At 37.0% G+C, this 24,508-nt stretch overlaps 1 protein-coding gene across 4 annotated transcripts in view; it reads left to right on the forward strand.

Moving 5' to 3' along the window:
• Positions 1–22,831, forward strand: part of PAIP1 (poly(A) binding protein interacting protein 1) — a 30,671-nt gene extending 7,840 nt beyond the window's left edge. For all 4 annotated transcript variants that reach the window (XM_055245745.2, XM_055245744.2, XM_055245743.2 and 1 more), the window contains exons 3-11: positions 321–506; positions 5,105–5,217; positions 10,026–10,137; positions 12,137–12,262; positions 13,447–13,553; positions 14,130–14,247; positions 15,321–15,375; positions 19,242–19,335; positions 21,616–22,831. In XM_055245745.2, the coding sequence (XP_055101720.1) occupies positions 321–506; positions 5,105–5,217; positions 10,026–10,137; positions 12,137–12,262; positions 13,447–13,553; positions 14,130–14,247; positions 15,321–15,375; positions 19,242–19,335; positions 21,616–21,709 (1,005 nt within the window). In that variant the 3' untranslated portion in view covers positions 21,710–22,831. The remainder of the gene's footprint in view (positions 1–320; positions 507–5,104; positions 5,218–10,025; positions 10,138–12,136; positions 12,263–13,446; positions 13,554–14,129; positions 14,248–15,320; positions 15,376–19,241; positions 19,336–21,615) is intronic.
• Positions 22,832–24,508: the final 1,677 nt, after the last annotated feature.

A 24,508-nucleotide genomic window follows, 5' to 3' on the forward strand; every position in this document is an offset into this window, starting at 1 on the left:
TAAGTAGATCAGATTCTTAATTTTTATATTGGCATTGTACTGAAATATTGGTTTAAACTTTATTCCTCGGCCGTCTTAGAAGTTGATCCAGAATGAGAAGACAATTGCCTATTCGGCTAAACAGAACCTTTCTGCTGTTAATTATAACACTTCAGCTTTTAGGCAAGGAAGAAAAATAGCTCAATTGACAATTTTATTGATGAACATAAATTTTTATCATGTGAAGGATCTTTAAAAGCATTTGTGCTAGAGACATACCACCTTGTGTGTTTTAGCCAGTTGCATAGATTAAAATTTTTTTTTTCATTTTTGATCCGTAGGAATCCTATGAGGATGGTTGTGAGGATTATCCTACTCTATCAGAATATGTTCAGGATTTTTTGAATCATCTTACAGAGCAGCCTGGCAGTTTTGAAACTGAAATTGAACAGTTTGCGGAGACCCTGAATGGTTGCGTTACAACAGATGATGCTTTGCAAGAACTTGTGGAACTCATCTATCAACAGGTATGTTGGCCTATAGTATGGAATGACCTTCAGATAGCTTCCTTGAAGCCCAAGGATAGTGGCTACTCCTTGAAGGAGACCAGATTTATGATCACCTCCCTCCACACTTAACTCTTTATAGTTTCTGGGAGGTCTAAGTCTGTCTTGTATAAAACTCCTATAGTTAGGGATCCAAGGGTAGAGCCAAACAGGATTGCAAGTTCACCTGTGTAGTCAAGGTTCAATATAGGCAATATTCACCTGTTTAGCCAAAGCTCTATACAGGCAGTATAGTATAGAAGGTGATACGGGCACTGAAAAGGAAGGCTACATAAGTGCCACCCCCCACCCAAACCCTGCCCCTTGTTTTGCAGGCTCTGAAATTAGCAGTACCAGAAAAGACTGCAATTCTTTTTCCCTATGTGTTGAATTGAATAGTAGTATTAGAGTAGGGGAGGAAAAAAGAGAATTTGCTTGCCTCATAAATAGGTCTTTAAAAAAAGAAAGCCAAACCATAAAACGTCTCGTCATTGAGTCTTAACATTTCTACTTGTCTTTGCTTTCTTTTAAAATTTAAGGATTTCATCTTAATTCCTTGAAAGTCTAATTTAGTCAGTTGAAATTGTTTCATTATACAACATTTAGTTTTTATCCTAGCATATTGGTCATTAACATATTAACGCTTTTTTTTTTTTTTTTTTTTGATACGGAGTCTTGCCCTGTCTCCCAAGCTGGAGTGCAGTGGCGCAGTCTCAGCTCCCTGCAACCTCCGCCTCCCGGGTTCAAGCGATTCTCCTGCCTCAGTCTCCCAGATAGCTGAGATTACAGGTGTGCACCGCCATGCCCAACTAATTTTTGTATTTTTGATAGAGACAGGGTTCCACCGTGTTGACCGGGCTGGTCTCGAACACCTGACCTCAAGTGATCTGCTTGCCTTGGTCTCCCAAAATGCTGGGATTACAGACATGAGCTGCTACACCTGGCCTCATTAATGCTATTTTAAAAGTGAAAAATACAGTAGGCAACACTGGCTTAACACAAAATTTCTTAGTCACTGTGAGACTGGCCAAAAAAAATGGGCCATGATCAGAAATGTAAACTTTAGGTTCTTTAAGTCCTGTTACAAGAGCAACTCAAATTTGGAATATATGGAAGGGAGATTATAGTGCAAATTAATGATTATTTTCTATCCTAATGTTTCATTTGGCTGCTTTTCCAAGTTATTCTGGATGGTTACTGGACCCCAAGATTAACTAGCCAACTGTCAGGTTTGAGGAAGTACCTGAGATGTTAGGAAGACAGAACTGTCCTCATTTTTGCTTTCTGCTGATAAATGAATTGAAGAGGAATATGAGATAAGAAAATGAAAAAATATATTTATTTCTTATGACCTTTCTGGCTTCCTCCACTATTTAGTTTCAGTTATTCAGTAGGCTGCGTAATTAATACTTATTCAGGGCTGGACAAAGGGTCGGTAACCTGATAAGCTTCAACTATTTCTCTGATGGTCAAATATGTAGTCAGTATATTTAATGTTTTAATATTCTATGATCAGTGGTGCATAGGTTTATCAAAGCTGCTAAATTTCATTGAGGTAATTTATGGAAATTTACTCATAGCAACTAACAAACGAGGAAGTATTATCAAAGATGACAGATTAGGCTGGGCACGGTGGCTCATGTCTGTAATCCCAGCACTTTGGGAGGCCGAGGCGGATGGATCACCCGAGGTCAGCAGTTCAAGACCAGCCTGACCAACATGGAGAAACCCTGTCTCTACTAAAAAAAATACAAAATTAGCTGGGCTTGGTGGTGCATGCTTGTGATCCCAGCTACTTGGGAGGCTGAGGCAGGAGAATCGCTTGAACCCGGGAGGCGGAGATTTCAGTGAGCCAAGATTGTGCCATTGCACTCCAGCTTGGGCAACAAGAGTGAAACTCCGAATCAAAAAAAAAAAATGACAGATTAAATACACATTCAACTTTGATATCTCCCAAACACCACTAAAATGATACTGTGGGGATTTTTCAAAGGCGGAAGCTCATAGGGACAAAGAAGAGGAAAAGAAAAGCACTAGTTTTGAAGACTAGAAAGCAGATGGGTGAGTGGTACCTGACTTGGCAGATCTAAAGTTGAATTCCAGGCCAGTGGTGGTAAAGCTGAGAATCACCATGACTTGCAGTGCAAAACCTAAAAGGTTCTAGAATAAGGATGGAATGAGGCTAAAAGGATTGCTTGAGAATCTAAAAAGTTAGACCATCCAGATCTTTTTACACTGACCAGCCAGTTTGAAATTTTGTTGTAACCCTTCTTATGAAATTAACAAAGGAGGTACTCTGTCAAAAAGAGGAATTATGCCACGGATGAAGACATGGGAACCAGGAAAAGGAACTCTACAGGAGAGACTAAGTGAACTGTCCAGATGATGGTTCAAAGGAGATCTCCAAACAATAGCAGCATGCATAGTAGGTCTGAAGCAGCCAGGCTTCACTGGACTAGGTCAGAAGGCTCCAGAAAAGACGTCCGTAGTAAGATCAGCACACGTGCTGTAAGGTATGAGAAGAAATTTACAGAGTAGTGAGTTTAGGGATAAATCAATAAGAAGAATATAAAAATGTAGGAAAAACTGCATCTAGGGAAAACAGAGTTGTGCAAAAAAAGATAAAAGCAGTGTAATACATGGTTCAGCTATAAATGAAAACACAGCAAATGAATAAAATCATAACCATACTGTGATAGTAGGAAATAGTAGAGTGGGGTGAAATTAAGCAGGGTGAAAGCTAAAAGCTCATCTTCCATGATGGGAAACTATAAGTTGAGTATCCCTTATCTGAAATGCTTGAGATTTCAAGCATTTCAGATGTTGGATTTTTTCAGATTCCGCATATACAGTATATAATGAGACACCTCAGGGAGGGTACCTAAGTATATTACAGCTGAAGGGGGCTGACAGGGTCCTTTTTCCTTTGGGGATGCTGAATAAATTATGTGTTGTACACCTGTGTTTTGACTGACTTGTCACATGAGGTCAGGTGTGGAATTTTCCACTTTTGACATTATGCGGACACTCACATTTTCTGGCTTTGGAGGATATTAGATTTTTAGACAGGGATGCTCAAGTTGCAGTAAGAAATAACATCTAAACTGAAAAATTACGTAGTGCGGAGATATGGGGGTTAAAACATTTTTAGCTGAAGAAGTCAAAAGTGGTCTTTGGGAGTAAAACCGGGGTGTAAGTAGGGAAGTAGGAAACTGTTGAATGACAAGCCTTATAGAACTTGTCTTTAAATCATGTTATAACATTAAAAAGAAGCTAAAGGAAAACATGCAATGCCAATAATAGGAAAAGCGTAAGTATGAACCAAGTCTTGGGTACCAGCTAAACCTACATGATGTCAGGAGAAATCACTCTTTCTCCCTTAATGTGACATGTACTGGCCCCATGTGAGCAAGGAAATAATTAGAAATAAAAGTTAGTAAGTAGACCCAACATAGGGTCAGAGGGTAGCAGGACATTTGTTAGATCCAGATTCTATGTTCGATTACATTTGTGACTAAGTCCCTTAACTTTTTTTTTTTTTTAAAGATGGCTTTGTTTTGTCACCCAGACTAGAGTGCAGTGGCATGACCACAGCTCACTGCAGCCTTGAACTCCTGCACTCAGGTGATCCTTCCATCTCAGCCTGCAGAGTAGCTGGGACTACAGTGCATGCTAGCGTGCCCAGCTAATTTTTAAATTTTTTTATAGAGATGGTGGTCACACTGTGTTGACTAGGCTGGTCTTGAACTCATGGCCTCAAGCATTCCTCTGGCCTTGGCCTTCCAGAGTACTAGGATTACAGGCATGAGCCACTGTGCCCGACTTCTTAACCTTTTAATGTGTGTTTTCTTACCTAATATTAGATGATAAACTATGTTCTCTACTATTCTTTAGAAATTGCAATTAAAGTTAAACTTGCTGAACACTGCTTCAGTTATATCAACAATCTTTGATGTGTAGTGTTTTATTACTGTCTTTTTTTTTTTTTCTTTTTTTTAAGTAGCTTAGCTGTTTTCATTTCCCCTTTACCCAATCATTCTTGGAGTTTTTAAGTGTTAGTTGCTTGTGCCAGTTACCATTAATCACCTCTTTAAAGTCTAACTGAAGCTCAGGGAGGTTTACGGATGTCCAAAGTCATGAAGCAGAATGCCAGGGAATCTTGTCCTGGACTGCCAAACACTAAAGTCTGTGCTTTCCTGCCCCAAGAAGCCCCACTGGTCAACAGTTTGGCAGTATTCTCATTCATAATTGTCACTGTGCAGTTGAGGACATGTACAGATTTTCTGCAAAAAATGGGTTAGCATCAGGAGACATTATCTCTTTGCTTTCTGGTAGCCTCAGGTAACTGATGGGTTTTTTCTTTTTTTTTTTTCTTCACTTTTTTTTGTACTTATTGTGGTTCTTGCTGTAAGGTTGGGAGAGAAAGTGAACTTACTTTCCTTAAGCCTAACAATGACAAAAGACTTCTATATATGGTCAGTTTGGGGAGTCAATTTTTTCTTCTTTAGAATGTTGCTGTTAGGTATTTGCATTGATAATGATGTACCTATGTCATATGACACTTTTCTTCTTTTTAAAAGGCCACGTCTATCCCAAATTTCTCTTATATGGGAGCTCGCCTGTGTAATTACCTGTCCCATCACCTGACAATTAGCCCACAGAGTGGCAACTTCCGCCAATTGCTACTTCAAAGGTCAGTGTAAATGTGAAATTAAAGGAAAACTACTTCTAAATATACTAGAATTTGACCATTCCTCAGACCATATGTTATAAAAAGCTGCAGGAAAGAATAGGGCAGCCCATTTTTATGTGCATTATATTTGAAGTTTATAGTTCAATATACCAGTCTTTTTTCTGTAATGGTCTATGAATTTGGTTTTGTGTTTAGAAAGGCCTTTCCTTTTCCAAGATCTTAAAAATAAACAGTTATGTAATTCTTATTACTTTGGTAGCTTTGGTTTGAATAAGGATCTAATTTTATTTAGATTAGAATAAAAGCAAATAATCCATTTTTCCTTATTGATTTGAACTGCCACTTTTATCACACTGCATTGTTTGGGTTTTGATTCTGGATTTTCATTGCATTTATCACTTATTCTATTCCTTTTTATTACCATACAGTTCATACAATAGCTATTAAAAAGTTTTTTTTTTTTTTTTTTTTTGAGACGGAGTCTCACTTTGTCTCCCAGGCTGGAGTGCAGTGGCATGATCTCGGCTCACTGCAACCTCTGCCTCCCAGGTTCAAGTGATTTTCCTGCCTCAGCCTACCCAGTAGCTGGCTAATTTTAGTAGAGACGAGTTTCACCATGTTGGTCAGGCTGGTCTCAAACTCCTGATCTCAGGTGATCCACCCGCCTCGGCCTCCCAAAGTGCTGGGATTACAGTCATGAGCCACCCTGTGCTGCCAAAAGCTATAATTTTTAAAAATATCTTAGGGTAATTAGTTTTTTGTTCTTTTGTGGAATTTTTTTTTTTTTTTTCCGAGACCGAGTCTTGCTCTGTCACCCAGGCTGGAGTGCAGTGGCTCAATCTTGGCTCACTGCAACCTCTGCCTCTGAGGCTCAAGCGATTCTCGTGCCTCAGCCTCCGGAGTAGCTGGGATGACAAGTGCGTACCACCATGCCCAGCTAATTTTTGTATTTTTAGTAGAGATGGTGTTCACCATGTTGGCCAGGCTGGTCTCGAACTCCTGACCTCAAGTGATGCGCCCACCTCAGCCTCCCAAAGTGCTGGGATTACAGGCATGAGCCACCATGCCCAGCCTGTCGAATATTCTTTGCTATGCTTGTTTCGTCCAATGAACTTTAGAATCAGTGTTTGAAATTACACAAGTCTTGTTAGTATATGTTAGATATTTTGGAGATAATACTCAATTCATAAGCTAATTTAGGGAAAACTAGTTTTCTTATAATTCGATGTCTTCAATAACAAGGTTATCTTCAAGTTTATTATAGTTTGTCCATTAGTTTTTTAAGTTACTTTTAATGATTGCAAAGCATTCCATTGTGTGGTTAAACTGCAGTGGAACAGAATAAAGATTCTAGAAGTAGGCCCCAGAGACACTTGAAAATTCAAGCTGTTGATAAAAAGATAAATTGTGCTGGTAGCATAACTGGATAGTCATTTGGGAAAAAAAGACAAGTTCCCGTCTCACTCTGTGTGCTAAAATACCAAATATGTCAGAGACTTATTAAAAGTGAAATGATAGGCTGGGCACAGTGGCTCATGCCTGTAACCCCAGCACTTTGGGAGGCTGAGGAGGGCGGCTCACGAGATCAGGAGATTGACGCCATCCTGGCTAACATGGTGAAACCCCGTCTTTACTAAAAAAAAAAAAAAAAAGCTGGGCGTGGTGGCGGGTACCTTTAGTCCCAGCTACTTGGGAGGCTGAGGCAGGAGAATGGTGTGAACCGGGGAGGCGGACCTTGCAGTGAGACCAGATCGCACCACTGCACTCCAGCCTGGGTGACAGAGCGAGACTCCGTCTCAAAAAAAAAAAAAAAAAAAAAAAAAAAAGTGAAATGATAAATGCTAAGTGGGAAATTGACAAGAAAACAGAAATCTTGGCATGGTAAAGCCCTTTTAAACAAGACATGATACCCACAGGCCCTAAAACAAGAGATTAATACATTTAGTTACATATTGATTGTAACATTTTGGGGGGAAGGCATATATTTATGAAGTAAAAATCAGATAATGTATAACACATGGCAATGAGCATATTTACTTAATACGAAAAGAGGGGCTTCTTGGGAATGAGTAAGAAAAAGACTAGTATCTTTTTTTTGTTTTTGAGACAGTCTCGCTCTGTCACCCAGGCTGGAGTGCAGTGGTGCGTGATCTCGGCTCACTGCAAGCTCCGCCTCCCTGGTTCACACCATTCTCCTGCCTCAGCCTTCCGAGTAGCTGGGACTACAGGCACGCCCGCCACCAGGCCGGCTAATTTGTTGTATTTTTAGTAGAGACGGGGTTTCACCGTGTTAGCCAGGATGGTCTCGATCTCCTGACCTCGAGATCCGCCCGTCTCGGCCTCCCAAAGTGCTGGGATTACAGGCGTGGGCCACCGCGCCCAGCCGACTAGTATCTTTATAAAAATACTTGGAATGGGCTGGGCACGGTGGCTCACGCCTGTAATCTCAGAACTTTGGGAGGCCGTGGCGGGCGGATCACGAGGTCAGGAGATCGACACCATCCTGGCTAACCCGGAAACCCCGTCTCTACAAAAAAATACAAAAAATTAGCCGGGCGTGGTGGCAGGCGCCTGTAGCCCAGCTACTCGGGAGGCTGAGGCAGGAGAATGGGATGAACCCAGGAGGCGGAGCTTGCAGTGAGCAGAGATCGGGCCACTGCACTCCAGCCTGGGTGACAGAGCCAGACTCCATCCCAAAAATAATAATAATAATATAATAAATACTTGGAATGGCCCCCAAATAGATATAGATACAATTTGGAAAAATACAGATGTCAAAGTTATAAAAAGATGTCTAACTATACTTACAATTAAAGAAACACAAATTATAGCTTCTGTAAAGATTCAGAGTGGGTACTTGTAGGCGGTAGGACGCCAGGAATGCTCACTCATATTTTTCAGTGCTTCTCACCCCCGGCTGTGCCTTAGAGTTACCTAGATACTTAAAGCCAAGATCCTGTCTGAACCCTTTGAAATTCTGGTGTAATTAGACGAGGTGGAGCTAGGACATGGTTTTTTAAAGCTTCCCAAGTGATTCTACTGTATAGCTATGATTGAGACCCACTCTTCTCATTGACTGTTACCCACCATATCTGCTTCTATGGTACTGTGATCCTGTCAAAGATAATAATGTGGAGAAATGCTAGTGAGCTAACAAGTAAAAAGTAAAGCATAATTCTGCTACCTCTTTAAAAAATATATACATACTTTGAAAAAGATGGAACGGAAGTTATCTTCACAGCAGTTATCTCTTGTTTTTAGTAGTATTACAGGTGACTTTGTTCTTTATGCTTTTTTTGTTTTAACCTTTCCAAAATAAACATACATTGCTTTTATAATTGAAAATCTTTAGCTTAAAAAGTGACTTTTCACCTAGTCAATTATGTAGGTATTTATGTTTGCATGTACATAATCATATCCTAACATACGATCTGTCATAGCATTTTATGAAAAAAAGTTATTTCATCAACTCTTACCAACAAAGTTGTAACAGAAAGAAAAGCAGCCAACAGGTGTTTTTAAATAACTGATTTGGCATTAATTAACTGATCTCTTCCATTATTAACCAGAATGTACTATCTATAAATATCCCAACTTTTTTCTGATGAGGAATTTAATATGTACAAGATGATAACAAATATCTTACCACATTTGACTCAAACAGAAGATGTTGCTCAGTTAATATACCTCGTAAACATTGGAATTGGCCACATAAGCACAATAAGCTGTGCTGGGGTTTTGTGGTTGACAAACTGACCCAGAGTCAATTGCGGAACAAGAGGTAATTTATTTTTTCTTTGTTAAACATTTTTTTACAAAGTCAACCTAAACTGGCTGCATGGAAACCATTCAGTACCCATAGCTTTTCCCTTTGTCTTTAAAAGGAAAACTGTCAAAACCAGTTTTGTGAAACAGGTTACTTTCCCAGAGTTTTCTCACCTTATCAATAAAGATTAAAAATACTTAATAACAAAATGATAAACTTAAACTTTTACAGTCCATTTTAAAAATCTATTTTAGTAACAATATCTGACACTGTAATTCACTTATGAAGGCAGTGACAGGGTTATTGTGCCTAGTTTAGTTACCTTGTAGGAACTATGACTGACAATAAGCTCCAAGAAGAGGATTGCTTCTTTTTGTCATCTGTGTGAAGCAAATGGGTCAAGTAAGGGGCAAAGAGAGCAAGGAAAAATCAGTTATTTGAAGCTGTCAGTCTTATTGGAAATGGAGAACAAGTCCAGTGCTTTCTATATTGTGGTTTTAATGGGGGAATTTTTTCCTCACATTAATACTTCTCTGATACGTATAATGGAAATTATAAGAATAATGGACTTAAAAACAGTTCATTTTCAGTTGGAGGCTGTGTGTGTGTGTGTGTATTTAAAGATCCTTTTCAAAGTTGTAGTATTAAAAAAAATTTACAGAGACAATTTGGGTAAAATCAGTGCTTTCTTAGTAAAAAAAAAATAAAACCTATAAGACAAGGTGAGGCTCTCTCTCCCCTCTTTGGGCTGCCAGTATGCTGTGAATCAGATTACACCTATATTGCTTAAACATATTATAAATTTGATAAAAATAGTTGAAAATAAAACTGTCAGTTTTTTCAAACTGGGAGACTTAGTGTGAAAAGATGGTGTATATTCTAGCCTCTTCAATAGTCAGGAACAGTTTCTTTATTGTAGAAAGAGCAGTGGGACATTGTCCTTGCCTCTTGCTGTGGACAGCCAAACTGACAAATTGTTATCTTGTTTGACTGTTTAAAAAGCAAAGCCATGTGAGATTATAAAAGATATGTCTTTAATTAGATGTCGGACTGAATATGAAGTTAAAGATCAAGCTGCAAAAGGGGATGAAGTTACTCGAAAACGATTTCATGCATTTGTACTCTTTCTGGGAGAACTTTATCTTAACCTGGAGGTGAGAAGTTTTTCTTCTGTTAAGTACTAAGAAGGCCTGAGAACGTAAGTTGATCTCAATGAGGAATTTATGTTCACATTGTACTTTTACAACATTAAGAGTGAAATGAAAGAGAGAGGAAAGAAAACATGTTTCGGCACCTGCTAGTGTCTGTGGTTTACTGGACCATCTGTCCATAACATTTGCTCATGGGCAGAATGTTAGGAAATAATTACTGAGGTAAAAATCTGCGTACTTTTAGGAAGCTGTGGTTTACATGCAAATTTAAGTTCTTGAGATATCAACAGTGATACCTTTTTGAGTTCTTGCATCTTATATATTAATACATTTAGTATGTTGACTTTCAGATGGTGGCTCAAAGCAGTTTACTCTGCAGAACTCTGAGTGAAAAGAGAAACTAGAGTCTCTCTAGGCTTTTCACTCTAATTCACCCAAATAGTTTTTTAAAAATTTTTTTTAATTGACAAAAATTGTATCTTTATGGTACACAACACTTTGATATATGTATACATCGTAGAATGGCTAAATCAAGCTATTTAACATATGCATTACTTGACATACCTTTTTGTGTTAAGAACACTTAAAATTTTTAGCAGTTTTCATGTATACAATATATTGTTAACAAATATCTTACCACATTTAGTCATCATGATGTACAAGAGATCTCTTGAACTTATTCCCCCTAAATGAAATTCTGTGTCCTTTGACCAACATCTCCCCAATCCCCCAACCCCTAAGAATAGTTCTTTTTTGTCCTATTTTGTATATTAATCTTCCACATAAAAATGCATTTGTACAAAGTCTACAGCTAAACGTATTTATAAATTTGGGTGGTGTACTTAAGTATATGCTTGTTAGTAGGCAATAGAAGTGCTGGATTCAACACAGCAATATTACTGTGTAATGGATTTGCTTGAATTTTTTTTTTTTTTTTTTTTTTTTTTTTGGTGGGGACAGAGTCTCGCTCTGTCACCCAGGCTGGAGTGCAGTGACGTGATATCGGCTCACTACAACCTCCGCCTCCCGGGTTCAAGTGATTCTCCTGCTTCAGCCTTCTGAGCAACTGGGATTACAGGCACGTACCACTGCGCCTGGCTAATGTTTATATTTTTAGTAGAGACGGGGTTTCACCACGTTGGCCAGGCTGGTCTCAAACTCCTGACCTCAGGTGCTGCTCACCTCAGCCTCCCAGAGTGCTGGGATTACAGGCATGAGCCACCATGCCCAGCCTCTGCTTGATTTTTTAAATTAGTGAATATCAGATATAAGCTTATACCTTCTTATACCCTGATTTGAGAACTTAAGATCATAAACGCCATAGTATCAGAAACATCATAAGACAATGTGAATCTATCAAATGTGCATCTCAGTCATTGTATCTAAAAGGTCTATGTCCAGTCCAGAGCCTAACTTACTATGCCTTTTTACCACAGGTAGACTTAGTTTTTTGAAAATCTTATGCCATGTTCTTTTTCAGTCTAATTTTTGTTTAAGCCAAAATATGGACAGCAATCTAAAATAGGAATACTGTTGAGCATTTTCTGTATGGAGATAATGATGCTAGGTCTATGGGGGATGTAAAGATAACGCTTAGTTCCTGCACCTAAAATTCTTCTACACAGTGATATAAGATACATATACCACTCTGATGCAAAATAGAATATTTTAAAATATTTTAAAAGCAGAATAAAATTCTGTGTGTTCAAAAAAAGTGGTAGTTGAACAAACTAGAGAAAGCTTTATGAAGCAGTAACATCAAAGTGGGCTTAAATTATGCTGACTCTGATATTAAATTTTACCTATAGCTTACCAGTTTTATTAGAGGTCTTAGTTACATATAAAGTAATTCTAACTAATTCTGTGAAGATATCAGAGTGTGTTCCTGTGACTTTTGTGATTTAGCTAAAATGCTTATTTTGCCAACACCTTGTTAGTTCATTTATATATCTGTATTATATTTTGACATCATTCCTTTTGTTCTTTTTTTTGGTCCCTAAAGATCAAGGGAACAAATGGACAGGTTACAAGAGCAGATATTCTTCAGGTTGGTCTTCGAGAATTGCTGAATGCCCTATTTTCTAATCCTATGGATGACAATTTAATTTGTGCAGTAAAATTGTTGAAGGTAGGTTTTTTTTTTAATTTAACTAATTTACCTATTTACTTATGATTTAGAGGAAGGTTAGTCTGTATAGTGTACAGATGAATTCAAGATTAAGTTATTACTTTAAGGTAAATATTGACATTTTACTTTTTTCTCGAATATTTTGGAAAAGCAAGATATACTTATTGTTTAATATATGAAGCAAGTTCAGAAGTGAAAAATGGAAGTCCTTTACGCCATTTCTATTTGCAAATTCTGTCTTCTTCCCTTCTTATCTCTGTATGTGCTCTTATTAAATAAGATCTTACTCTGTTTTGGCTTTTTGTTTTTGTTTTTGCCACCTAATGAAACATCTTAGATTTTTTCCATGGCACACAGATTTACCTCTTTTATTGAATAACTTCCCAGTATTCTGTCATATGCATATGCATTGTTTATCCATTCCATACCATCTTATCAATGTTTACTGATGAATATTTGGATTATCTTCAGTTTAGCCACTGCAGCATTGCTTGTAATCTTTTCTCTTGTCTTTATATGTGCAGATACTTTTGTAGGTTAAGTTCTTAAACGCGGATTTGGTGGGTCGATGAGCATATGTATTTTACGACAAGTAATGGCTAATTTGCCTTCCAAATGCTGAACCAGAGTATAGCCCCATCAGCAGAATGAGTACATCTCTTCCTACATCCTTATAGTGATGGATATAATCAATCTTGGTTTTTGTTTTGTCAGATGATTTTAAGCATTTCTTCATGTTTATTAGCCATTTGTTTATTATTTTCTATAAATTACCTGTTTAAATTCTTAACTGATTTATTTCCTGATGAAATGCATGTTTGTGTTTTTTTTTAATTCAAAGCTTCTATATTTGTTGCATGTTGTATATTTCAAAAAAGTGACATGTTCATTAAAATCTAATAGCCTATCTTAGTCATACAGGGAATATAACAGTCGTTGACATAAAACCCATGATTAAAGTTCTGCTATCTTTTTTTTTTTTTTTTTTTAGTTTCTCTCAGTCAAGAGAAATATAGAGGGCGTAGAGATCACTGAATATTAGATGGTAGACAGAGAATAATTAGGAATATTAAGTTTGCTAAATTCATCTCGTTTAGGGAATGCTTGAACTGTTACTGGTATCTTTTTAGAATTTCTATAATACACCGTTGAATTTCTTATTTTACTGACACCTGCTTTTTTAGTTGACAGGATCGGTTTTGGAAGATGCTTGGAAGGAAAAAGGAAAGATGGATATGGAAGAAATTATTCAGAGAATTGAAAACGTTGTCCTAGATGCAAACTGCAGTAGGTAGGAAAAGAAGTAAATAGCCAGTGCATCTCAATTTCTTGCATTTTCTTTGGAGATTGTTTTTTAATTTGCTGTACTTCAGCAGGGTGAGTTGATGGCTAACGGATATACAAAAATACTTTAAAGGAATAATATTTTACCTATAGTTTCTGCTCACTAGACATTTTTGTGATAGACATGTGTCAGACATTTTTGTGATAGACGTGTCATTTTTGCTCAATTACATTTAGAAATTGAAAAAGCTAATTTTCTCAAGATATGAATTAAATGAAAAATAAAATCTGGATATTAACTGTCCAACAAATAAAAGTACTACTGTAAGTATAGTAGGACACATAAAAATGTTGTTTGAAGGATAGCCACTGCCTTTAAGGTCCATATAGTCATAGTTACATGGAACATAATTCAAGGCTATTTTTTTTTTAATGAATTTATGTCATAGGAAACGTCTAGCAAGTCAGGGCATCAGATGTACATGTTAAATTAAGGAAATAAAGTTTTGGGAATCTGAGATATTTTAGGGTCTGACAGCCCTTATGGTGGATACACTAACTCACTTTCAACTTTTGTCTACAGAGATGTAAAACAGATGCTCTTGAAGCTTGTAGAACTCCGGTCAAGTAACTGGGGTAGAGTCCATGCAACTTCAACATATAGAGAAGCAACACCAGAAAATGATCCTAACTACTTTATGGTATGCCAGTGTTTATGTTTTAAGTTTTGCTTATTGCTTGAATTCCGTTTTGGAAATTAGAAGAGCTACATAAAGCTGTTCTCAGAATTCAGTGCCTAGTAACTGTCTTCACTGGCTTTGAGTGACATGGCAGCCATCAGACTGGGTAAAAAAGAGAAGAGACCTGGAATTCTCCATTGAAAGGGTGGACTAGAGAAAGATATATCCAATGGCAAGAGAGATTGACAAGGCTTGGACTTAAGTGAGCACAGGGATGCCAGGAAGCAGCTTTTCCAGACAATTTATAACCAAGGACCTGCATCTCAGACTTTTACTTTGCATGTTGTAGTAACGAAAAATAAAATAAAAATGGTTGGCCAGGCATGGTGGCCCACACCTGTAATCCCAGCACTTTGGGAGGCCGAGGTGGGCAGATCACCTGAGGTAAGGAGTTCAAGACCAGCCTGACCAACATGGAGTAAACCCCGTCTCTACTAAAAATACAAAATTAGCTGGGCGTGGCAGTACCTGCCTGTAATCCCAGCTACTCGGGAGGCTGAGGCAGGAGAATTGCTTGAAGCCGGGAGGCAGAGGTTGTGGTGAGCTGAAATCACGCCATTGCACTCCAGCCCAGGCAACAAGAGCGCAACTCTGTCTCAGGAAAAAAAAAAAAAAAAAAAAATGGTAACTAGGCCAGTGATGCCCTGAAGCTCCTGACATGAACAAACATAAAGCAGCTGTGGATAAATGTTCCTCCAGCCCTGGTCTTGGAAATTCTTTAAAAAAAGAAATGGTGGGGTTGGAAACCACAGCTAAAAATGCACTGACACTAAATGACAGTGCACAACAGAACAGTTCACTGAAAGACAATAGACAGCACGGTTAGAACCACAAGAACTTGAGATAATAGAATGGAAATCTGAAAACCATAGACTTTCTCAGTGAAGTGAAAATGGCTACTAGGAAGTTAGGTTCTTTTGCTTGTTCTTGCATTATCAGGTGCAGACGAGTGACATCAGCCATGCTTCATTATTGTACTTACAAAAATCAATTCTGAAATGATTACATATTTTTATCACTTTGATTCATCCTAGAATGAACCAACATTTTATACATCTGATGGCGTTCCTTTCACTGCAGCTGATCCAGGTATGTTGTCTCACAGTCATTCCCTCCTCCCAGTTGTTTGGTAAAGTAGTAAATTTACAGAAAACCACATCCTCACCAGCACAAAATTGTAACTTTTTGATGTCTTCACATCATTCTAAAATACCAGTGTAATGGTTTGTCTAATATAGAATGCTCTTCATAGTGACCACTTGAAACATTTCAAATGAAAGTCTGATTCCACATATAATGTCTTGTCACTTAACAACAGAGGATGGGAAGAATTCTCAATTAAATGCAACTATTTTAATTTTATATTTCCTCTAACATTTTTTATAATCTTAAATTTTCAGGTGATTAGAATGGAGGGGAAAGATGGTTCTAGTTCACTGCATAGTCAGCAACATGTATTAATATGGGTTAATACTTGACACGAAGAATTACACATTTCATTCATACTTGGTGTGTGAGAGTTAATTAAAATCCAAATCTCTGTGCGTTTCCTCTTCCAGAAGAGGACCATTTATAGAAAGATTGCCTTAATTGTAATACATGGAACTGTAGAGTGAGGAAGAGAAATTTTTCCCATTTGGTACAAACTGCAACCAGCTTATGGTTGGAATTTTTCCATTTGTTTCCTCTGGATTCCAAGCATTGACTGTCCTGTGTTTCTAGCACAAAGAAATTTCTTTAGGGCAAGGAAGTAGAATTAAGTTACACGCTATGGGCATCTTAAACTTCACTAAGTGTTACTAAATTGTTTTCCAGCATGAATATGCCACTTAATCTTCCCATCAGCAGCACTCCTCATCTTTGGCAATACTTTTTATTAAACTTAATTTTTGTCCATCAGATTGTATGAAATTCTATCTTGCTGATATTTTATTTCCCTGACAAGTGATATTGAAGTTTTCTTGTTCCTGTTGACCTTTTTGATTTCTTTGAGAATTGCCTGCTTATACTCTTTTTTCATATTTCTGTTGGATCATTTGTCTGTCTTACTGATTTGTAATTCCTTGTGTAGTCTAGAAAAAAGTGATTCTTAGCTGAGGGTTTCAGTTACCTTCTTTCTCTCAGTATTTGCCTGTCTTTGCATTTTGTTTATAATGTCATGTAGAACCTTTGAGTTTTAATGTGAACAAAATTTATCAGTCTTGTTTGTAATTTCTGTGGTTTAAGAAAGTTTCATTACCACTTCTATTTTCTTCTAAAAATCATTGTTGCTTTTTATATTTAGGTCTTTAATCTACCAGTGCAATTTTTATATAGCATGTTATCATAGGAATTAAGTATCTTTTCCATTGCCTGTTGTCTCAACAATAGGTATTAAGCCATCCTTCCTTTCCTAGTTATAATAAGCCCCCTTTGTTGTATACCATGTAACTCTTCTATCAAATTGTGTCTTATTCCTGTGTTTGTGTGAATCTTTTTTTCTGTTAATCTCTTTCTATGCCAATACTACACTTAAATTATTTTTACCTTACTGTGAATCTTGCTATGTCTGGTAAGACAAATCTTTCCTCTTATTCTTAAAAATTACCTTGATTTATTTTGATTATTTGTTTTTTATTTTGTCTAACTTGTTTAATTGTTTCTAGTACTGTTTGATTTACAGAAATTCAGTTTGCTTTTTCAGTTTCTTTTCAAGGAAAAGAAGTAATGTAGACAGCCAGTAGATCTCAGTTTCTTTTTCTTAAGGGTTTTTTAATTTGCTATACTTCATGAAAATAAATGAAATCTTACAGTTTTACAGAAAAATCAAGCTAAATTTTGTTTCTGCATTTTGTTCAAATAATCTTGACCTTTTCTCAGAGTTTCAAGTTATTTTTTCTCATCATTCTAAACATGCTTACTTCTTTTATATTTTTGTTTTATCTCTTAATTACAACCCTTCTGTTATTTCTGATCATCACACATAAAATTTTTGCCTTAACTGTCTTTCTTAAACTTTTATTTGGAAATGATTTCAAACTTACAGAAAAGTTACAAAAGTAAAATTGTACAAGGAATACCTTTTACCCAGGTGTACTTTTTGTTAACAGTTACTTGCTTTATCATTTGTGCTCTTTCCACACACTTTTTTTTTCTTCTTTTCTTTTTTTTTTTTTTTGAGACAGAGTCTCACTCTGTTACCCAGGCTGGGATGTAGTGATGCAACCTCGGCTCACTGCAACCTCCACCTCCTGAGTTCAAGCAATTCTCCTGCCTCAGCCTCCCAAGTAGCTGGGATTACAGGCATGTGCCACCACGCCCAGCTAATTTTGTATCTTTTTTTTATTGAGACAGGGTTTCACCATGTTGGTCAGGCTGGTCTTGACTTCCTGACCTTGTCCACACACTTTTTTCTTTTCTTAAACCATTTGAAGCTTCATATTAATATGACTGATTGAATGCTTCAGTGCTTTGTCTTTTTTTTTTTTTTTTTCCCCATGAAAAACACTGTGGCTTGGATTATAGGAACCTCTGTCCAAAATGGTTTTACATTTGCTTCTGCCAGGAGCCACAGAGTAGGTATCACTGACTTGGACAAATTTTTTGTTTTCTTGTCATAGGGGTTCTTTATGTAGGTAGTAGGAATTTGAGGTGCAGGCCCATTGTTAAAAATTCTCTGGAGGACCAATTTCTACAAAGTGCTCTGTCCCTATTCCAAACCCAGGCAGAGATGACCAAGCTTTCCTGCTATCTCGCAGGGAAGATAAAACACCACTGAGATATTTCTTGGTTTTTTTTCCTGATTCACCTTTTTTTAAGATACCAGCCCTTTGAGGGTCCCAGGTTTGTGCAGGTGAGGTTGGGCATGGAGCATGGATTTCATTTTCCTGTTTCCCATGGGGCCCAAGACCTTGCTTTCTGACTTTCTGTGGGTTTTAAAATCCAAGCCCCTTAGTTACCAAGACCAACATCATCTGTCAGCCTCCCAGCTGCAGCAGCTGCAGTTTATATATGGCTTTCAGTTCCTTCTTCATTTGTGACCTGATGACTTGGTTTTTCTTTTTTGTGAACTTATCCATACATTTAAAAGAATATCTGTCTTTTTGTAGCAGGAAGGTTTTATTGTTAAAACGGTCTCTAAAGTGTCAAAATTGGGTATAAAAATGTCCCCAGCCCTTGAAGCTGGAGTTACAGTTTTATACAGACTGACATAGTCTTGGAAAAACATGGCTTTTACCCAGTCTAATATAATTGCGAAATTTCCGTTGGCTTCCGTTCATAAGAAACTATAAGGTAACTAGTCTTAATATATACTGATTCATTTTTTTATTCAGAGGTTAGGACTTCATAAAGAAATACTTAACTTAAAAGGTACCCAATAACTCTTCCTAAGACAATTGGCAGATAGCTGTAATATCACCTGTATTAGCTGGGAGGACCCAATGAAAGGAAAGTTGGCAGAGCTGAAACGTTTGCCAGGTAGCTGCCTTCCCCATCTCTCTGGGAAGAAAGGGAAGGAAAATCCCCCATTGTTAAAACTTTTGGTAGGTTAACCTCATCTGAGGAACAGAGACCAATTGTTGTTACCTGCTTACTTTACCAGATAGCTTTCTTTACTTCCTTGTGGAGGAGTACAGAGGGAGCTGGAAACCAGTAGAATTTGATTAATATCTTTCCAATGAAAGGAAAAACAGGAGTATGGAAGGACTGTTCTTCCCCAACAGTTATATAACCATTATTTTGTCTGATGGAAAGCAGCAGTAGAGAATGTAAACAGTACACATTGGCTATGAATGTACATCACTTACAGTGGCTTTGATTTCCAACTTATATTTCTAGTACTGTATGTAATTACTTTAAGATTTCTGAGCATGCAAGGGGGCAAAAGTCATAATATTAAAAAACATTTAGGGGTGATTGGTCATTTCATGTGATATTTTTTCAGTATTTAGTTTTTCTCCTATGTTGTGTTACAGATTACCAAGAGAAATACCAAGAATTACTTGAAAGAGAGGACTTTTTTCCAGATTATGAAGAAAATGGAACAGATTTATCCGGGGCTGGTGATCCGTAAGTTTTCTTTAGTTACTAACTTCGTGAAATTTCTGTGTCTAATTTGTAGGTGGAGATTAGACAAAGTAGCTCACGAAAGAATGCTGTTTGGGGCCAGGCGCAGTGGCTCACGCCTGTAATCCCAACACTTTGGGAGGCTGAGGAGGGCAGATCACTTGAGGCCAGGGGTTCCAGACCAGCCTGGCCAACATGGCGAAACCCTGTCTCTACTAAAAGTACAAAAATTAGCCAGGATCACAGAATCACAGCTACTCGGGAGGCTGAGGCACGAGAATTGCTTGAACTTGGGAGGCAGAGGTTGCAGTGAGCTGAGATCGTGCCACTGCACTCCAGCTTGGGAGACAGAGCTAGATTCTGTCTCAAAAAAAAAAAAAAAAGCATTTTGATATTTTGATTTGATGGTGCTATGTGGTGGTGTTTATGTATTAAAAATTTTCAGGAAATTGTATTAACTCAGAGACTAGCTCTGAAAAACGTATAGTTGAGGAAAATATTAAAGTAGTATACTTAAGCATAATTTTTTTTTTAAATAGATTCTATTTAGACTTTAAGAAGCTCTAAAACTTACTGTAAGATCTTGGGCAACTTCTGTGTCTGCTTCTCCATCTATAAAATAAGAATAGTAGTACCTGTCCTTGAGAACTACATGAGAGTACATAAAATGTCTACTTAGCCTTCCAGCACACAGTAGAAGTCTCAAATCTTAGCTATTAAAGGATAAGTTAAGAGTAAAGAAAACAGATTACTACGTAAAAATGTTTGAACTGATAAGAAGATGTTAATTATAAAACTGTTTATATATCTGTTTCTTCTCCTGCCGCTCTTTGTAATTAAAGATCCCTTTAACATATTACTTACCATCAGATTGCACTACATTTTCTTATAGAAGGACCAGGAAGTTGTGAGGTTTAGTCCCAATTCTGTTAACAACTTGTGTATATTTGGACAAGCTACTTAGTTTCTTTTCTTCCTAAGTAGGAGATGGGAGGGAATAAATTATATCTTGAACTTATTTTTTTTTAATATCTCATCTCCTGTGTTGTAGATTTTTTTTAAAAGCGAACCACTTTTATTCCAGTGATATTTTAATTATGGGTCAGTTTGAGATCTAGAAATACAATTGTTGCCATACTTCTATATCCTAGTTTAATAGAAAACAAAAAAATACAGGGATTTAACGACCCAGGCAAACTAGGAAAGTTCCATCTACTTGGGTATACCGCTGGAAGATAAAGTTGTTCTTGGCATTGAACTTCAGGTTATCCTCAAGTTTATTTGGTAAGCATCATATTCTCTTGCCCTAATGAGCTCATGGTTATTTCAACACATGGCCCTGTATTGGAAATGGGGAAGAAACAGAAAAGGACTCATCAGCAGTTGGTAGGACTGGCAAGATTGTTTTTTCATGCTTGTAGGTGGAAGGGAGTGGATTATTGGAGGGGTGGGGAAGATGTAGATAGAATCATGTTGTGGAGGAAAAGGGGTAAGACCTGGAGTCAAATTCTGGCCCCGCCACACACTTAAAATTTTACATTGTTCATTTAACCTTCTAGAGTCTATTTTCCATCTCCAAAATGAAGGTGATCGTAATGCATATCTTTAAGATGGCTGTGGACATTCAATAAGAATGTGTAGATTAAATCCTTAATTGACACTTTAAATCCTTCCCCCCATACTTAACTATGGGAAGCCTTGCTTTCCACCATTTTAAACTACCTAATAGTTGGAAAAAAATCTGGAATAGATTATCTCAAAAGTAGCTTCCTATGAAAATCTGATCCCAAATAAATGGGAATGTGACTAAATTGTCATCATGGGAATAACCCAGCACAAATCATAGCGGGAATAGCACTTTCTACTATTAAGTAGACATAAAATAGTAGTGCATCACTAGAGGTGAATGGCATATTTGAAATTATGTTCTATTAATAGTTATATTCTAATTGTTTGTTGATAAGGTAAATTTATTAATATCAATCTTGAGCCCCAAGTTTATATGTCAAGCCTTTGATTAACTTTCAAGTTATAATGTCTAAAAGTATTATATATTCTTGACTATAATTTCAGACACAAGGGACTCAGAATCTGTAAAATTTTACTTACCAAATTAAGCATTTGGTTGTACGAAGACTGCCATTAATGTAATTCTAAAGTTAGGCTTGTGTTCTATTATAACTCAGTCTAGGAAAGTTGTATTACATTATTTTTTCCATGATTTAGCATCTTACTTTCTGAATTGAAAAACCTTACACTTATGAATCATCTTTGCTTTTACAGATACTTGGATGATATTGATGATGAGATGGACCCAGAGATAGAAGAAGCTTATGAAAAGTTTTGTTTGGAATCAGAGCATAAGCGAAAACAGTAAAGTTAAATTTCAGCATATCAGTTTTATAAAGCAGTTTAAGTATGGTGATTTAGCAGAACACAGGAGAGCAAGAAAATGTGTCACACCTATACCAAATTAAGGATGTTGAGTTATGTTACTAATGTATGCAACTTTAATTTTGTTTAACACTATCTGCCAAAATAAACTTTATTCCCTATAACTTAAAATGTGTATATATATATATATAATAGTTTATTATGTACAGTTAATTCTACTGTTTTGGCTGCAATAAAATCGATTTTGAAATAAATGAAATGTTGAAAATTTTGCTAGTTGGTTAGATGCTTATCCTTTAAATTCTACTTTTCTTGAGGGGAAAAAGTCTTCGTCTGGAAATACGTATTACTGCAAAAATGTAGCATCCTTTTTTAGGTAGGAGTATTATAGCTTTCATTTTAGTTTGACATTTACTGTCCCAATGAATTGAATTTCAAATATGAATCATAATCTTGAAAACCTTTAGCACTAAAGTCTTGGAATATATCAACAACTGACTTACATATGCAGATGCTATTTGATACCAAGGGCTTTTTAAATGTCATGGGAGGGAAAAACCCAACTTGGTGAACTCCCAGCTAAACAACCAAGACTTCACTGAAGATTTATTCCCATTCTAGAATTGTTCTTTTTTATTTTTATTTTTTCAACTGACTAATTTCATTACCTTAAAGCCTAGAACATTATTCTGCTTTATTTATATGGCTTTCTCACTTTTATTTTGTAGCATGGGTTGCATCGACTTTTTTACTAGAGAATTTTACTAGATATTTGTCATTCAAATTTTCATCTGCTTTATAATTGATACACCTTGAGAGTCACTTTTCTAATACTTTTACTATGATGTGGTACCACCTCAGCCCTAATAAATAATATTTTTACCTAATGACAAATCTTTTTCCAGCTAACTAAAAATAAAACTATGTACAAAAGGATTGCTTGTAAATATGCATGTAAATAGTTCTGTTAATAACCCACTGTTTTACATTTGGTACATCTGTGTCTGCTGATACAGTTAGCTTTCTCACTTTTCTGCTTGTTTGTTCGGTCTGAATTAAAATTAGACTTTGAAAATAAAGCTTAAATAGTTCTGTTTCCTCTAAATTTTTGAAGTAGCATCTGGTATTTTAAATAATTTGCAGTTGAACTTAAATGACATAATGAATTTACTTAATGGTTTGAAATCAAAGAAATCATATTAGAAGATATTTATTCTCTGAATAAGAATTTAGTAACAAGTCTACCTTGAAAAACTAGCAAATATAAAACATTAAAACTTTAAAATTCCTTCTGTAAAGGAAATATGTACGTAATTGTGGTTTTTGGAAGTTGTAGTAGTAAGAAATGTTTTTCAAAATGGCTCCTGTAACATGGCAGCTATTAACATAATCTGCAGTTCTCTAAAGATAGCACTGACTTATAAATATTGGAGGGAGAGGAGGTGTAGAGAAGGGGTGGTACATTAGACCAGAGACAAGGAATGCTAACTGCATATACTTGAAACCTCTAGCAGCTGCTCTGTGAATAACCATCCAGTATTTGTCCACTAGCTCATTGTCACCAACTACTGCTCTACTCACAGTAGCTACCAACAAGATCAATATCTGTTCCCGGTATTATGCTTAATAAAAAAAAAAAGCACAGAAATCTAGCATCTTAAAACAATCATTTTATTATGCTCATGGACTGTATGGTTCAGGAACTTGGAGAGGGCACAATGGGGATGGCTTTTCTCTATTCTGTGATGTCTGAGGCCTAGGCAAGGAAAACTAAGGGCTGAGGGTAATTTGAATATCTGAGAGCCATAATCATCTGGATTCATGGTATTGAGATGACTTAAAGCCAAGACTAGATTGGAATCGTTCACCAGAACCATCTACACTTGTCCATGTAGCTTGGACTTCTCACAGCATGTTGCCTGGATTCTGAAGAGCCATTTCAAAAGACCCAAAAGCAGCTGCATTTGGAAGTTATACAGCATTAGTTCCATTATATTCTCTTGGTCCTAAGGGAGTCACTAAAACCGTATCAGGCCATCAAGGAGCATGTGGCCATATTTTAAAACTGATGGCTTGAGCCTGGTGGTCTTTGGTTGACCAGACTTTGCATAATTGACTACACCAGTACATAATGAAAGGAAGAGTTGCACCCGTCCACAATTGTTGGCCTTTAGGATTGTCATGCCTTAAACAGAAACGTGTCAGTAATTCTTGAGGAAAGATCATTTTCCAATGAGCAAGGACACAGAGCTGCTAGTAAATATAGTCTTGTGTTCTGGCAAAAAAACACAAATATTGGTCTTAACCTAGAAGTCATCAACTCTGACCCTCTGTCTTTATGTTGTTAATGCTCTCCAGCCATAGACTACCAGGAGCACACTGTACCTGAACATGTTGAGCTTATTGGGTTTTGTTTTTTTGTTGTTTTTTGTTTTTTGGGGTTTTTTTGAGGCAGAGTATTGTTCTTGTTGCCCAGGCTGGAGTACAGTGGCATGATCTCAGCTTACCTCAACCTCCACCTCCCAGGTTCAAGCAGTTCTCCTGCCTCAGCCTCCCAGGTAGCTGGGGTTACATGCACGCACCACCATGCCCGGCTAATTTTGTATTTTTAGTACAGACGGGTTTCTCCATGTTGCCCAGGTTGGCCTCAAACTCCCAGCCTCCCAAAGTGCTGGGATTACAGGCGTGAGCCACCTCGCCCGGCCTGAGCTTACTGTTGCAGTAAAGGAGAACATACACCTTGTGGGAGTTGTGGGGTGCATCAGTAAGAGTGTGTTAGAAT

Source organism: Symphalangus syndactylus, chromosome 16, assembly GCF_028878055.3.
Source record: "Symphalangus syndactylus isolate Jambi chromosome 16, NHGRI_mSymSyn1-v2.1_pri, whole genome shotgun sequence".
NCBI classification, from domain to species: domain Eukaryota; kingdom Metazoa; phylum Chordata; class Mammalia; order Primates; family Hylobatidae; genus Symphalangus; species Symphalangus syndactylus.